This window comes from Phascolarctos cinereus, unplaced genomic scaffold, assembly GCF_003287225.1.
Source record: "Phascolarctos cinereus isolate Bilbo 61053 unplaced genomic scaffold, phaCin_HiC Scaffold_5;HRSCAF=322, whole genome shotgun sequence".
Taxonomy (NCBI): domain Eukaryota; kingdom Metazoa; phylum Chordata; class Mammalia; order Diprotodontia; family Phascolarctidae; genus Phascolarctos; species Phascolarctos cinereus.
In genome coordinates, this window is record NW_027555958.1 from 364,200,694 (window position 1) to 364,214,882 (window position 14,189).

At 33.1% G+C, this 14,189-nt stretch overlaps 1 protein-coding gene across 1 annotated transcript in view; it reads left to right on the forward strand.

Annotated features, from left to right (window-relative positions):
• USH2A (usherin) overlaps window positions 1-14,189 on the forward strand; it is a 962,202-nt gene that overhangs the window by 360,496 nt on the left and 587,517 nt on the right. Inside the window, 5 exon segments of the mRNA XM_020982269.2 lie at window positions 2,501-2,627; window positions 3,144-3,245; window positions 7,938-8,117; window positions 9,604-9,734; window positions 11,296-11,569. Of these exon segments, the coding sequence (XP_020837928.1) occupies window positions 2,501-2,627; window positions 3,144-3,245; window positions 7,938-8,117; window positions 9,604-9,734; window positions 11,296-11,569 (814 nt within the window).

Below are 14,189 nucleotides of genomic sequence, written 5' to 3' on the forward strand. Positions count from 1 at the left end.
TTTTTATCATTCTGGTCTTTAATTTTGAGACCAGAGCAATCAGTTATAATTTCCTGTGTTTTCTTTTATTAACTTTGTGGTAACTTCCACTCTGTATACACTTTCAATGAAATTTTATTGATTAGGTAATGGCCCATGGTTACCATTTAAAAGCTTTCAGTATAGTGACTTTACCAAGAAAATCAAATCAGGTTTTAGTTTCACTTAGTAAGAGGCTGTAAAAGTGAGAGCCTTCAAACACATCTAAATATAAACTGTATGGAGGGCTTAATGACTTTCTAATGGAAGAACATGAACCATATAAAGTCGGGACAGAATTGATCACAGAACTATACCCACAATCTCAATTAAAAAGAAAAGTTTGAAATTAGTACCTATAAACAACATTCCAAATTTTCCCAAAACAGAAGACAACTTTGACAAGTAGACATAGTGTGGCAGGGCAGGATGTTTTTTCCCCCAGATAAATGTGGCTGCTGGTGTAGAGAACTATTAATGCTTCAGATTGCTGCCAAACATAATATGAAGAACCACTTACTCAGACACCTGATCTTTAGAATGCAGCATCGTTTGTTACAATTTTAACGCTAACTAAGTACACTTTGATGAGACAGCATTTAATAAAATGCTCATTAATTTCATCATTAGCAAGGGTATGCTAAGAAGTAAGCCAGTTTCTTATGTCACGCCCAATTAGCATCCCATGCTAGTAATCCCATTAGTATTGTTGAATTCACTAATGGAAAAACTAATGGGCATGCTACCAGGGCACATTAATTGGGCACGACACCAGTTCTGGTTTTAATTATTAAACTATGATAATGAAATGTGTGTTTGTAAAATATTAAAATGTTGAAATAGGATTGAAGACAATAAAAGATCGTAGGTGGGGGAAAAACAATATAAGAAAAGTCAACCTATAAGACATCCAAGGGACAAAGAGTAGAGTTCCTGATGGATCATCTGTTCTAACCATCTTTAAAAGTTAGTGTATGGTCAATGGGAGAAGCATCTTGCTTATGCTCATGGGAAATCAGAACCTTTTTTGTAATATTAAATATTGTATGTCATATATGTTCTCATGCGTAATATGAAGACTGACAGGAGCCAATTAAAGAACACGTGGAAGGAGTAAATTTAGTCCTTTATGTGTATAGCCTTTTGTGTGCTATCTAATAATAGTGAATGAATTTTGAAGAAACAGGACCTCAATTCCTTTTGGGTAATGTAGCATTTAAATCTTTGACTTAATCAAAATTTCAGCCATGCCACATTGAGATTTTTATTTTTTTTTCCTCCCCTCACCTAACATAAATATAGTATGAAGGTCACTTAATTCTGGGTGGTTTTCAGAAATAGTGCAGATACTTTTCTAATTCTCTACTGGGCAGAGGTATATCACCTAACATAAAGTCAGGTTTATTAAGAGAAAATAATATATTTTATGTTCTGATTATGTTAAATTTGCTTTCTAAATTTGTCATCTCTAAGAAGAGTGGTAAACAATGAAAACTTTACGGTGGAAACAGCTTTCATTTAATTTTACTAACTTTGTCTTCTATAATGTCTATAAAGCTTTAAGTATGTCCCAGTAAGTTGAACATTTTTATTCTCAACTTTCTCATGATCTTTTTTCCCCTTCTTCATTTTCATTTTTTTTCATTGTAACTATTATTATGGGGACTTGCCTCTTCAGAAGATATATTCGTACTATGGTTATCATTGTGCAATGATGGCAAGAGTGCTACAAATTTTTAGCATATCCAGTATTCCTAAGTTTTAGTGTATCCAGTTTCCAGTTAGTGATGTGAAGTAGGGAATCTTATTTATTGAATAGAGAAATCAAGTTGAAGGGAAATGATCTAGCAGAAGTCTCTCTCATTCAGAGCTGAAGCAGAATTGCATCTTAGCACTGAGAAGGTAGCTGAACAAGCTGTGTTGTATGATCATGATGGAATACTGCTGTGCTATAAGAAATGATAAGTTTGATGATCTTAGAAAAACACAGATAGACTTGCATAAAATAATGAAGAGTGAAATAAGAAGAACCAAGAGAATGTTGCACAGTAACAGCAATATTATTTTAAGAATGACTTTGAGCAACTGAGTCATTTTGACTATCATAGATTTGGATAAGTAATTTTTCACTTTGGCTGCCACAAGAAAAAATAATTTAAAATCCTAATAGGAAAAATGATTTGCTTATTGTTTCTGATTGGCATAGGCAATCCCCAATGTTTCTGACTGGGATAATGCAGGTAATCTTGTGAGAAACCTACTTTTAAGGGAAATTTCTTCCCCTACTTGGAGACTAAGGCTTTATTTATTTATTTATTTTTATCTTTGGAAAAGCTCATCATAAAAGACTCTTGATTCCTGGTATCATTTGGTCTAAATCAGCACTCTTATTCCAAGCTCCCTTTTAAGGCCTGTACTTTGGCATAATGATTATATTGTTGAGGTCTTTATTTTAGTATAGAATTTAAAATTTTCTTTTTAGGGATCTGCAGTTGTAATTACTACAACTAATGATAATGGAAAACAATACAATGATGGAAGGTGGCATCAGGTAATAGCTACTCGGCATCAAGCTTTGGGACAGATCACTGTTGATGGGCAGTTCATAGGTAAGTACTTCACAAAATTTTTTTTTGCTAGTCATATTGATATGCTGTTTATCCAGTTTATCATTTTGGTTTTTTTTCTACCCTCATTCTTTTTTTTAGATTGTTTTTCCCTTTTATGTTCTTGTAATATGTTTGGAAACATGCCCTTAGAGTCCATTATCCCATTTGTGCAAAACCCCAATAACATACTAAATATTTCAGGTATTCCAAAACTATGCTTAAAATCCCAGAATGCTAATATGGTGCCATGAACCCTACTCAGTAAACTTATTTAGATAAAAATTACTTCCTGTAACTTTGCACATATTTTGCAGTTTCCTATGTCTGTACATAATGAATCACTCAGTAAATTGTAAGTACCTTGAAGGCAGGAACTGTTTCATTTCTATCTCAGTGCTCAGCACAATGTCTTTCGCATAGTATGCACTTAATAAATGTTTGATAAATAGAATTAAGGATTGGCAATTATTCATGAGATACTTTGGTAAAAGAAAGACTTGTTTCTTCTTCTAAAAGGCTCTTCTTCTGCAACCAGTGGCAGTACTATTATTGGTGAGAACACAGGAGTCTTTGTGGGAGGACTGCCATGGGGTTATACTATCCTCAGGAAGGATTTTGGTGAGTAGTAGAGATTTAGATTATTTGAGGCACAGAAAGTGAGAACAGAATCCATTTAAACTATTTCTGTTTTTAAAGACTAAATAAAAATATCACATAATTTTACAAGCTATACTCTTTATCTGTGCTCAGCAATGACCTCTTAGATCACTGAAAATTATGCATCATTTTAGGACCTATTCATTTAAAGTATTTTCTAAGAATTATTATGGAAAAAGAGAAAATATGATAATCTCATGATTTTTTTTCATGGACGATGTGATCTAGACCTTTCATTTAATCAGTATAGTAAACTCCTGGGAAGAATAATCTCTCAATTGATACAGAATCATTCTCTCTTAACTTTTTTGGTTGTTGTTCAGCCATTTCAATCATATCTAACTACTTGTGATCACTTTTGGGGGGACTTTTGGCAAAAATACTGGAGTAGTTTGTCATTTCCTTCTCTAGCTCATCTTACAGTTGAGGAAACTGAGGCAAACAGTTAAATGACCTATCTAGGGTCACACAGTTAAAGTCTGAGACCAGATTTGAACTCAGAAAGATGAGTCTTCTTGACTTCCGGCCCAGCACTCTATCCATTATGCCACTTAGCTGTCTCTCCCTTAACTTTATAGTCTTATGAAGGGGTCTCTGAAAAGTTAAATGACTTAACCATGCCCATACAGCTACAACACATTAAAGGTAAGCTTTGGACCTAGGTTTCCCTGCCTTCAAGACCAGTTGCCTCGTATAAACTCCAGTTCTCCACAGACCAGATGAATTAAAATGACTAGTTAAATGGTAAACTGCATAATAATTCCTTTAAAAAAAAAAGAAAAGAAAGAAAGAAAAAAAAGAAAATAGAATCATATCATTATTTGATTGATTAGGTCATCACGATCAGTGAGGAGACCAAAAATTCTAGAGTTGATTGAAATAATTTATTTCAAATGCTTTATTCTAGGTGACTTTAACATGCTAGCCCCTCCCCCAAAACCCCCACTAAACTTGTGGCTTCTCTGTAGAAAACTCTTATTTAGTTTTGGAGAATAAGGTTATACAGACTTTTAGCCCAATCTCTTATTTAGCCTGCTGCTGATTTCACAGTCAACCACTTAGTCCAAATCCAATGAAAAGAGGCTATATCTTTAGGGGTCTACTGGTAGGCCACAGTAGGACAATTCTATCATTTTAGCTACTTTCAGTGTTGTTATATTTCATGGGAAGACAATACACATAGCTGTTTAATATTTCTAAAGTAAATTCATTGTTTATTATGTATGACATACTCATTTTATCTGTTTAGAGTTACTGAAAAGGTAGATAGTTTAAAAAAAAATAAGTATTGATATTATAAAATAACCCATTGCAGAAAAAGAGGAGATTAATGAATTGGGCATACAACTAAAAAAGCTAGAAAAAGAACAAATTAAAAATCCTCAACTGAACACCAAATTAGAAATATTGAAAACCAAAGGAAAAATTAAGAAAATTGAAATTAAGAAAACTATTGAATTAATAAACAAAAGTAAGAGCTGGTTTTATGAAAAAACCAATAAAATAGATAAGCCTTTGGTTAATTTAATTAAAAAAAAGAAAGAAGAAAACCAAATTACTAGTATCAAGAATGAAAAGGGTGAAGCTACCACCAAGGAAGAGGAAATTAAAACAATAATTAGGAATTATTTTGCCCAACTATATGCCAACAAATTTGACAATCTTAGTGAAATGGATACATATTTACAAAAATATAAATTGCCCAAATTAACCGAAGAGGAAGTAAAATACTTGAATAACCCCATCTCAGAAAAGAAATTGAAGAAGCCATTGATGAACTCCCTAGGAAAAAATCTCCAGGGCCAGATGGATTTACATGTGAATTCTATCAAACATTTAAAGAACAATTAATTCCAATACTATATAGACTATTTGGGAAAATAGGTGAAGAAGGAGTCTTACCAAATTCTTTTTATGATACAAATATGGTGTTGATACCTAAACCAGGAAGAGTCAACATAGAGAAAGAAAATTATAGACCAATTTCTCTAATGAATATAGATGCAAAAATTTTAAACAAAATATTAGCAAGTAGATTACAGCAACTTATCACAAGAATAACACACTATGGCCAGGTAGGATTTATACCAGGAATGCAGGGTTGGTTCAATATTAGGAAAACTATCAGCATCATTGAGCATATCAACAACGAAACCAACAGAAACCACATGATCATCTCAATAGATGCAGAAAAAGCTTTTGATAAAATACAACACCCATTCCTATCAAAAACCCTAGAAAGCGTAGGTATAAATGGAGTCTTCCTTAAAATAATAAGTAGCACATATCTAAAACCTTCAGCAAGCATTATATGTAACGGGGACAGGCTAGAAACATTTCCAGTAAGATCGGGGGTGAAACAAGGATGTCCATTATCACCACTGTTATTCAATATTGTACTGGAAACCTTAGCTTTAGCAATAAGAGAAGAAAAAGAAATTGAAGGCATTAGAATAGGCAAAGAAGAAACAAAGCTATCACTCTTTGCAGATGACTTGATGATATACTTAGAGAATCCTAGAGAATAAAGTAAAAAACTACTTGAAATAATAAACAAGTTTAGCAAAGTTGCAGGCTATAAAATAAACCCACATAAATCATCAGCATTTCTATATATTACCAAAAAAGCCCAACAGCAAGAGATAGAAAGATAAATCCCATTTAAACTTACTGTAGATATTATAAAATATTTAGGAGTCTACCTCCCAAACAAACCCAGGAACTCTATGAACACAATTACAAAACACTTTTCACACAAATAAAATCAGATCTAAATAATTGGAAAAACATCAGTTGCTCATGGGTAGGCCGAGCTAATATAATAAAAATGACAATCCTACCTAAGCTAATTTACTTATTCAGTGCCATACCAATCAAACTACCAAAAATTATTTTATAGAGTTAGAAAAAATAATAACAAGATTCATTTGGAAAAACAAAAGGTCCAGAATATCAAAGGAACTAATGAAAAGAAATGCAGGGGAAGGTGGCCTAGCAATTCCAGATCTTAAATTGTATTATAAAGCAGCAATCATCAAAACTGCTTGGTACTGGCTAAGAAATAGGGAGGTGGATCAGTGGAATAGGTTAAATATGCAAGACACAGTAGTCAATGACTATAGTAATCTATTATTTGATAAACCCAAAGACCCCAGCTTCTGGGATAAGAACCCACTCTTTGAAAAAAACTGCTGGGAAAACTGGAAAAGAGTATGGCAGAAACTAGGCATAGACCCAAATCTCACACCATATACCAAAATAAAGTCAAAATGGGTTCAGGACTTAGATATAAAGGCTGATACCATAAGTAAACTGGGAGAACAAGGAATAGTTTACCTATCAGATCTATGGAGAACAGAAGAATTCATGACCAAACAGGAGATAGAGAACATTATGAAAAGCAAAATGGATAATTTTGATTACATTAAATTGAAAAGTTTTTGCACAAACAAAGCCAATGCAACTAAGATTAGAAGGAAGGTAGAAAATTGGGAAAGAATTTTTACAACCAGTCTCTCTGATAAAGGCCTCATTTCTAAAATATATAGAGAATTAAGACAAATTTATAAGAACACAAGCCATTCCCCAATTGATAAATGGTCAAAGGATATGAACAGACAGTTCTCAGATGAAGAAATTAAAGCCATCTATAGTCATATGAAAAAATGCTCTAAATCGTTATTGATTAGAGAAATGCAAATCAAAACAACTCTGAGGTACCACATCACACCTATCAGATTGGCCAACATGACAAAACAGGAAAATGATAAATGTTGGAGAGATGTGGGAAAATTGGAACTAATACATTGTTGGTGGAGTTGTGAAATGATCCAACCATTTTGGAGAACAATTTGGAACTATGCCCAAAGGGCTACAAAAATGTTCATACCCTTTGATCCAGCAATAGCACTTCTAGGGCTATATCCCAAAGAGATCAAACAAATGGGAAAAGGACCCACATGTACAAAAATATTCATAGCAGCTCTTTTTGTGGTGGCAAAGAATTGGAAATTGAGAGGATGCCCATCAATTGGGGAATGGCTGAGCAAGTTGTGGTATATGAATGTAATGGAATACTATTGTGCTATAAGAAATGATGAACAGGCTGACTTCAGAAAAACCTGGGAAGACTTATATGGTCTGATGCTGAGTGAAGTGAGCAGAACCAAGAGGACTTTGTACACAATAGCAGCCATGTTATGCAATGACTAAGAATGTTAAACTGAACCCTTCTCAGCATTACAAGGATCTAAGACATCTCCAGAGGCCTCGTAATGGAAAATGCTGTCCACATCCAAAGAAAGAACTATGGAAGTCGAATCGCTCTCACTTATTTTTACCTTCTGTTGAGTTTTGTTTCATCTTTCTGATGGTTCCTCCTATTGGTCTTAATTTTTACTTACAACTTCACTAATGTGAAAATATGTTTAATGGGTATGTAAATGTAAATGCCTATGTCACATTGTGCACCGTCTTAGGGAGGGTGGGGGGGAGAAAAGGGAGAAAAGTTTTCAACTCAAAAGCATATGGAAAAAAAATTTAAAAAAATAAAAATTAAAAAAAATAAAAATAAAATAACCCATTGCTTGCAAATTTCATTGTTTTCAATTAGTTTATTTTAAAAATGCTATTAATGTTTGTCAACTCCTGCAGAAATTATCCAGAAAGGTTTCGTGGGATGCCTCAGGGATGTGTTTTTTAAGAAGAGTCATAATCCTTTTGAGGTCTGGGAACCTCTGCAATGGCAGAATGCTGAAGAACAGATGAATGTGTATAGCAGCTGGGAGGGTTGCCCCACTGTGCTAACCGAGGGTGTACACTTCCTTGGAACAGGTAATGTCCTAAAGGACATGACTGTAAATGCCTTACAAATGTGCTCCTAAACTTATACCTCTGACTCTACCCTTCTCTAATTAGTTTCAGCTGCATGATGTTCTATACCAAGTTGGATAATATGAAGCACACAAAACATGGTGGCAGAGCCGGGCTTCCTGCTGTAAAATAAAAAACTGATATATATATATATATATATATATATATATATATATACACACACAGTCGTGTTCTCAGAGTCCTAATGAAGCCAAAAGAGTGGACAGTCCCCAAAACAGACATTTTTTCTTCCTTCAGAAAATCCACTTATAAATTGCATTTTCCTATGGAAACATTGCTTTGAATAGTAATTAGGTTCCTAGGCTAGACCACAAAAGCTTATCTAGGCTATAGTGTAACTAAAATATGTAATTAATAGTATATTTTAGGTATATTATGGATAAAAGAGGTTTATGTGGACTAGCCTGGGAACCTAACCAACACTTGGGTGGGAAGGGCCAGAGAGGGCCATTTTATATATACATACATACATACATACATACATACATACATACATACACACACACATATAATTATAATATATATGTATGTATGTATGTATGTGTGTATGTGTATGTATGTATTGTATGTGTGTATATGTATATATATGTGTATATATAGTTAATATATATATCAGTATATATGTGTGCGTGTGTATATATATTTTGTGTGTGTGTGTGTGTGTGTGTGTGTGTGTACATATGGCAAGAATGTAACATAGTAGTGCTGGTAAAACATCTCCCTTTCCTTCCATATTCTACTGCCTCAATGGCAGTCCTCCTCAGAAACTATAAGGATGTTTGGGAAGGGATAGTGAAGTTTCAAGGAGAGGAAAAAGGGAAACTGGTGAATGGAGCAATACTTCCCATTCTGAATAGAAGTCACTGCTGCTCTTGGGTCTTCACAAGTCAGGTCTCTTTATGTTAGAAATGTGCTGCGTTTATGTAAGTTTACGATCTTCACAACAGACTACACAACCGCATAATATATTAATTAGTCAATTATTTGCTAACCGAAGTCACTGAGTTCCTTTCTAACTATTAAAATGATTTATGTTTAAAAGTTAAATAGAAAATTAATGGACATGACCCTAGTCATGATTTAGGGATAAACTTGAAAGGTAAATTCTTGAGAGGTGTGTCTTATGTTAGTCTTGCTTTTCCTATTCAGTTACAAAGGGTATTATTTCATTTCAAAAGTGAGCTATTTACGCACAATGATTAGCCATAGTATCATGTTAATCAATAGTCAACAAGAATTTATTAAGCATCTACTTGGTGCTAGGCACTATGCTAAACTCTAAGGAATACAAAAAAAGGCCAAAAGAAAAAGAAAGAAAAGTCTTTTCTTTCGAGGAGTTCACAGTCTAATGGGGGAGACAAGATACAAACATAGTGGTTATATTTTTTCACATTTTTCTAAAATATACATTTTCTTATTTTTAAAGGATTCCTGGAACTCTACCCATATGTATTTCCTGGAGGAATGGATTTTGAAATTTCCTTTAAGTTCAGAACTGACCAAATGAATGGATTACTTTTATTTGTGTACAATAAGGATGGACCAGATTTTCTTGCTGTATGTTAATCTTGAGAGTATTCATTTTAAAATGCTTTTGCTAACATTAATAGCCTTGCATTATTATTTAATAGAGGATTAACTTAGGAAAGTAATCTATAATATTGTAATCATTTTCTTCTTCCAGGAAAATTGGAATTTCCTCAATTTCATGTGACCAAAATTATGGTTTGTTTTACTATTACTATTACTACTGTCATGCAAAAATTTGATCATAGACCTGCTTACATTTTATGTCCATGAAAATACACTGATGATTATTTTTTAAAAAAGAAGCTTTTTTGAGAAAGAATTGAGGAAATTCCAGTTTTTGGTTACATCAGAATCAGAATGAAAATATTTTATTTCCCAATCCATGCTAAAGACAGTTTTAATTGCCTTTGGATTTATGTTGAGATTTTATTCTTTAAAAATTATAACTAAGCCATAATGGGCCATGATAAGCTCTCAAAAAATGGGGTGAAAACCCCAAATAACAAATTTTTTGTCATAGAACCAAAGGAAACTGATTGAAAACCCAGACTCAGAAGTCTTATATGTGTTGTTAATATATAATAAAATACACACTTATGTAATTCAAGAATTCAGTTCTTCTTTATAAGCTATTTTCCCCCAAATATTTATTGGCAACTCTCTTTGTGTTGGCATTATACAAGGAAACAAAGGAAATGCTAAGTAGAGAGCATTTTCTCTGCCCCCAAGTAGCTTTTTTCCACATACCTTCAATAATACATACCTTCAATGAATTTGGCAAGTTTCACTAAGAATACAGAAAAGTTTTTCCCTTAGGCTAATCTTTCATTTGGAACAATTCTTTCTTAAATTTTAATCTCCAATTTGACTACTATCAAAATAAGAGAACTGTAAACTATACCATTATGACAGAAGTGAGAGAAAAATGTATAGAGACCTTCCTTTACCACAAAATTTGGGTAAAGTGAGTTCATATTAGAAAATGCTACACTAATCTAAAAATACACAAAGAAGCAATTATGTTAGTTAGATATTTGAAATAATAGCACTGAAATATAGAATCAAAATATGTCGTATCAATTTGAAATTGAGTTTGCAATAACCAGTAAAAATAAGCTTAATCAGCCTTGACATTTCATTTTCTTATTGTCTTGGCATATTCTTTCCCCAAATTAAATTGATACATGAAGTACTTTCTCATTTTCTAAAAACTCCAGTAAGCCATAGTTCAAACTGTCCTTTTTTCCGTCCAGTTGCTTATGTTAGACTTTAATCTTCTAACTGGTACAAAAGCTGAGTAAAATAGAAATACTTTGTTTTAGACTACTTTGTACTATATCACATTGTCTAATCATTAGCGGCTATGAATTTGTTTGACTTATCATTACATTTGGATGTCAATTATAAGCTGGCAAGGCACTTTATTATATGCCATTGTAGTCATCCATAGGATAAATGTGAGCATTTTAATGGAGTGCTTCAAGTGGAATTTCTTGCTCTTCGAGAGAAATTGACCTTTTGCTCCCTTCTGGGCTGTCATCCCGCAGTGTTTTTATATACCTATTTTCTTTTTTAATTTGAAATACAGACAGAGTTGAAGAGTGGAATTCTGAGCTTCCTGTTAAAAACCTGTATTACTTTTACACAAGTGGATCTATGGTTAGGACTCTCCTATTGTGATGGAAAGTGGAATAAAGTAACCGTGAAAAAGGCAGGCTCAGTAATATCAGCAAGTGTGAATGAACTGATGAAGCATGTGTCAGAATCCAGTGCCCAGCCACTGATGGTGAATTCCCCAGTCTATGTCGGAGGAATGCCACAAGCGCTGCGGGACACCTATGAAGAGCTAAGTTTAGAACAAGGTAAAACCTACCAAGGCAAATTCAAGAGTGGATCAGCTGTGGGTGTGGTCATTCCACAAGATCAGTCTTCCTACTAGATAGGTCAGTGTCCTATCATGGCTCTAGGCTGAAAACACATTTGGCATTAAAAGAAACCTAAAATATAAAGGATTCTAAAGTACTCTCTTAAAGTTATATTCCTACTATCCCCAAATACTACTAGCTTACCTACTTATTTACATACATTATGAGCATTGAATGCTTGCAACACATATGTATAGCATTCATTACATCTATTTTGTACATTTTCTTGTATACATTCCTCTCATGTTTTCTACATATATTCTCTTTGGACATATATTTAATTTGTATTTTTAGAACTAGAAACAAATTCTTTCCCATGAAACAGTTATAAATTCATCAGTTTGTCCTGTTTACATTTGTCTTCCCAAGACTAATATTTATCTATTATCATCAAGCCCTTTTGGTCTGATCAAAAAAAAAATACAAGCAAATGAAGTTGTTAGCTGACTCCTGAAGTTCTGAAATGCAAATGTACTTGAGAAATGCAAATATATTGTCAATTATGAAATAGAAAGCATGAATACAATAACTTCACTTTTAAAAGTTGCTATAAAAATAGAAGTGTGGACCCACTTAATGAATTTGCTTATGCCACTTTTCGTCTGATAATAGTCTGAGTTTCTTATTTAGTTGTGAAATGTATTAGAACTACTGGACACATAGCAAAATATAATTCCAGAGAGAAGTTGCTCTAAGTAAAAAATGAAGATCTATTATGAATGGTAAAAATTCCATTAAGAAGTCTTTGTCTATTTAGGAATTACATAGAGATTTACATGTTTTAAAGTAGAAAATGACAATATATGACAAGATGAAATTAATGTTTTTAAAGGGGCATTAGTGAAGAATTAATGAATAAGTGGGCCATAGTGCAGTAATGACACTTGAGAAGTAGATTAGCTAAAAATTTTGCATTCTTCTACATGGTTCTCAAAGTTTTTAAGTTCCTGACATTAGAACAAAATGTGAAAGCCTATTGTTAGATAAAAAGTGTCCTTTAATCTAGAAGTATGGAGACATTGAAATTGAGTCATGAAAGGAGCTTGCTCTCTGTTCCAGAAACTCACGTGAGTATGTGTGTGTTTGTATCCATTAAAACAAAGACAAAATTTGCATTTCAGTCTTTTATGTAGTATTTAAAGAGATGCTGAATAGTATTATATATACATATATACATACATATATATAACATAATTAAACCTGAAATATAAAAGGGAACAAGAATTTATTAAGCAGCTACTATGTGCTAGGAACTGTGCTAAATATTTTTTTTAAATTATCTAATTTTATCCTCACAATAACCATAATTCATTATTATGGGAGCTATTATTATCCCCATTCTGCAAGTTGAGGAAACTGAGGCAGACAGAGGTTAAATGATATGCCAAGGATCACATGGCTAGGAAGTATCAGAACCTGGATTTGAACTCAGCTATTCCTGATTCCAGGTCCAATGCTCTAACCACTGTGGCACCTTACTGCCTCTGTGCTATAGAAAGAACACTTTATTTCCATTTTGCTAAACTATATCTATCATGACACTGTCATCTAAATCTTCAACTTCATGTCTAACTTAAGAAAAAGGGAAATATTTCCAGCTATTTAAAAATGGATACTTTTGTGCATATGTATATGTGTGTAGATAGATGGATATGATAAAGTTGATATTTAGATATCTAGGTATCCATAAAGTATCTAGATACCTATACACACACACACACACACACACACACACACACACACATATCTATCTATCTATCTATCTATCTATCTATCTGTCTGTCTGTCTGTCTGTCTGTCTGTCTATCTATCTATCTGTCTGTCTATCTGTCTGTCTGTCTGTCTGTCTATCTATCTATAAAACTAAGATCTATGTCTTTCTATTATCTAATATGGTATATATATATATATATATGTATATATATATATATGTATATATATATGTGGTATAGATATATTATTAGATATGTGCTATATATACTTACTAGGTAATATATTAACAGCACAGATATATGAGTGTTTTGTTATCTATTATCTTTCTATCTACCATATCTTTCTGTTGCTATTTCTCTCTCCACATATTTATCATGGCTCCTTCTAATTAACAACAACAATAAACTCATTACAATATTTTAATATTTGAAACTTCTTTGCTAGGGACCCCCTGTAGCCCTGTCTCACAGAACAAAATAGCTGAATATTCTGTATTAGTACTGCTGCATTCTAAGGCTAAGATTAGGTATTGAGGTTGTGCTTTGTGATTTCATCAATGTGAAAGACTAGGATGAGGAAATTCCCTCTTCCAATGCAGTTCAACGAGTCCATTGGCTCTTACAGTCTTAGGGAACTAGTTGTCCAGAGCACTGAGAAGTGAAGGGTTTTCTCTGGTCATATAGTCAGTATGTGTCAGAAGTGGAATTTGAACTCAGCTGTTGGCTTTAAGGCCTTCTAGTTCTCTAGTTACTACATTTAGCAACTACCTTGCTGTCTTCTTAGCCAATTAATTTTTTTTTGTTTGAAATGATAATGTAGTATTTATTGCCCTCTTATATGTGTA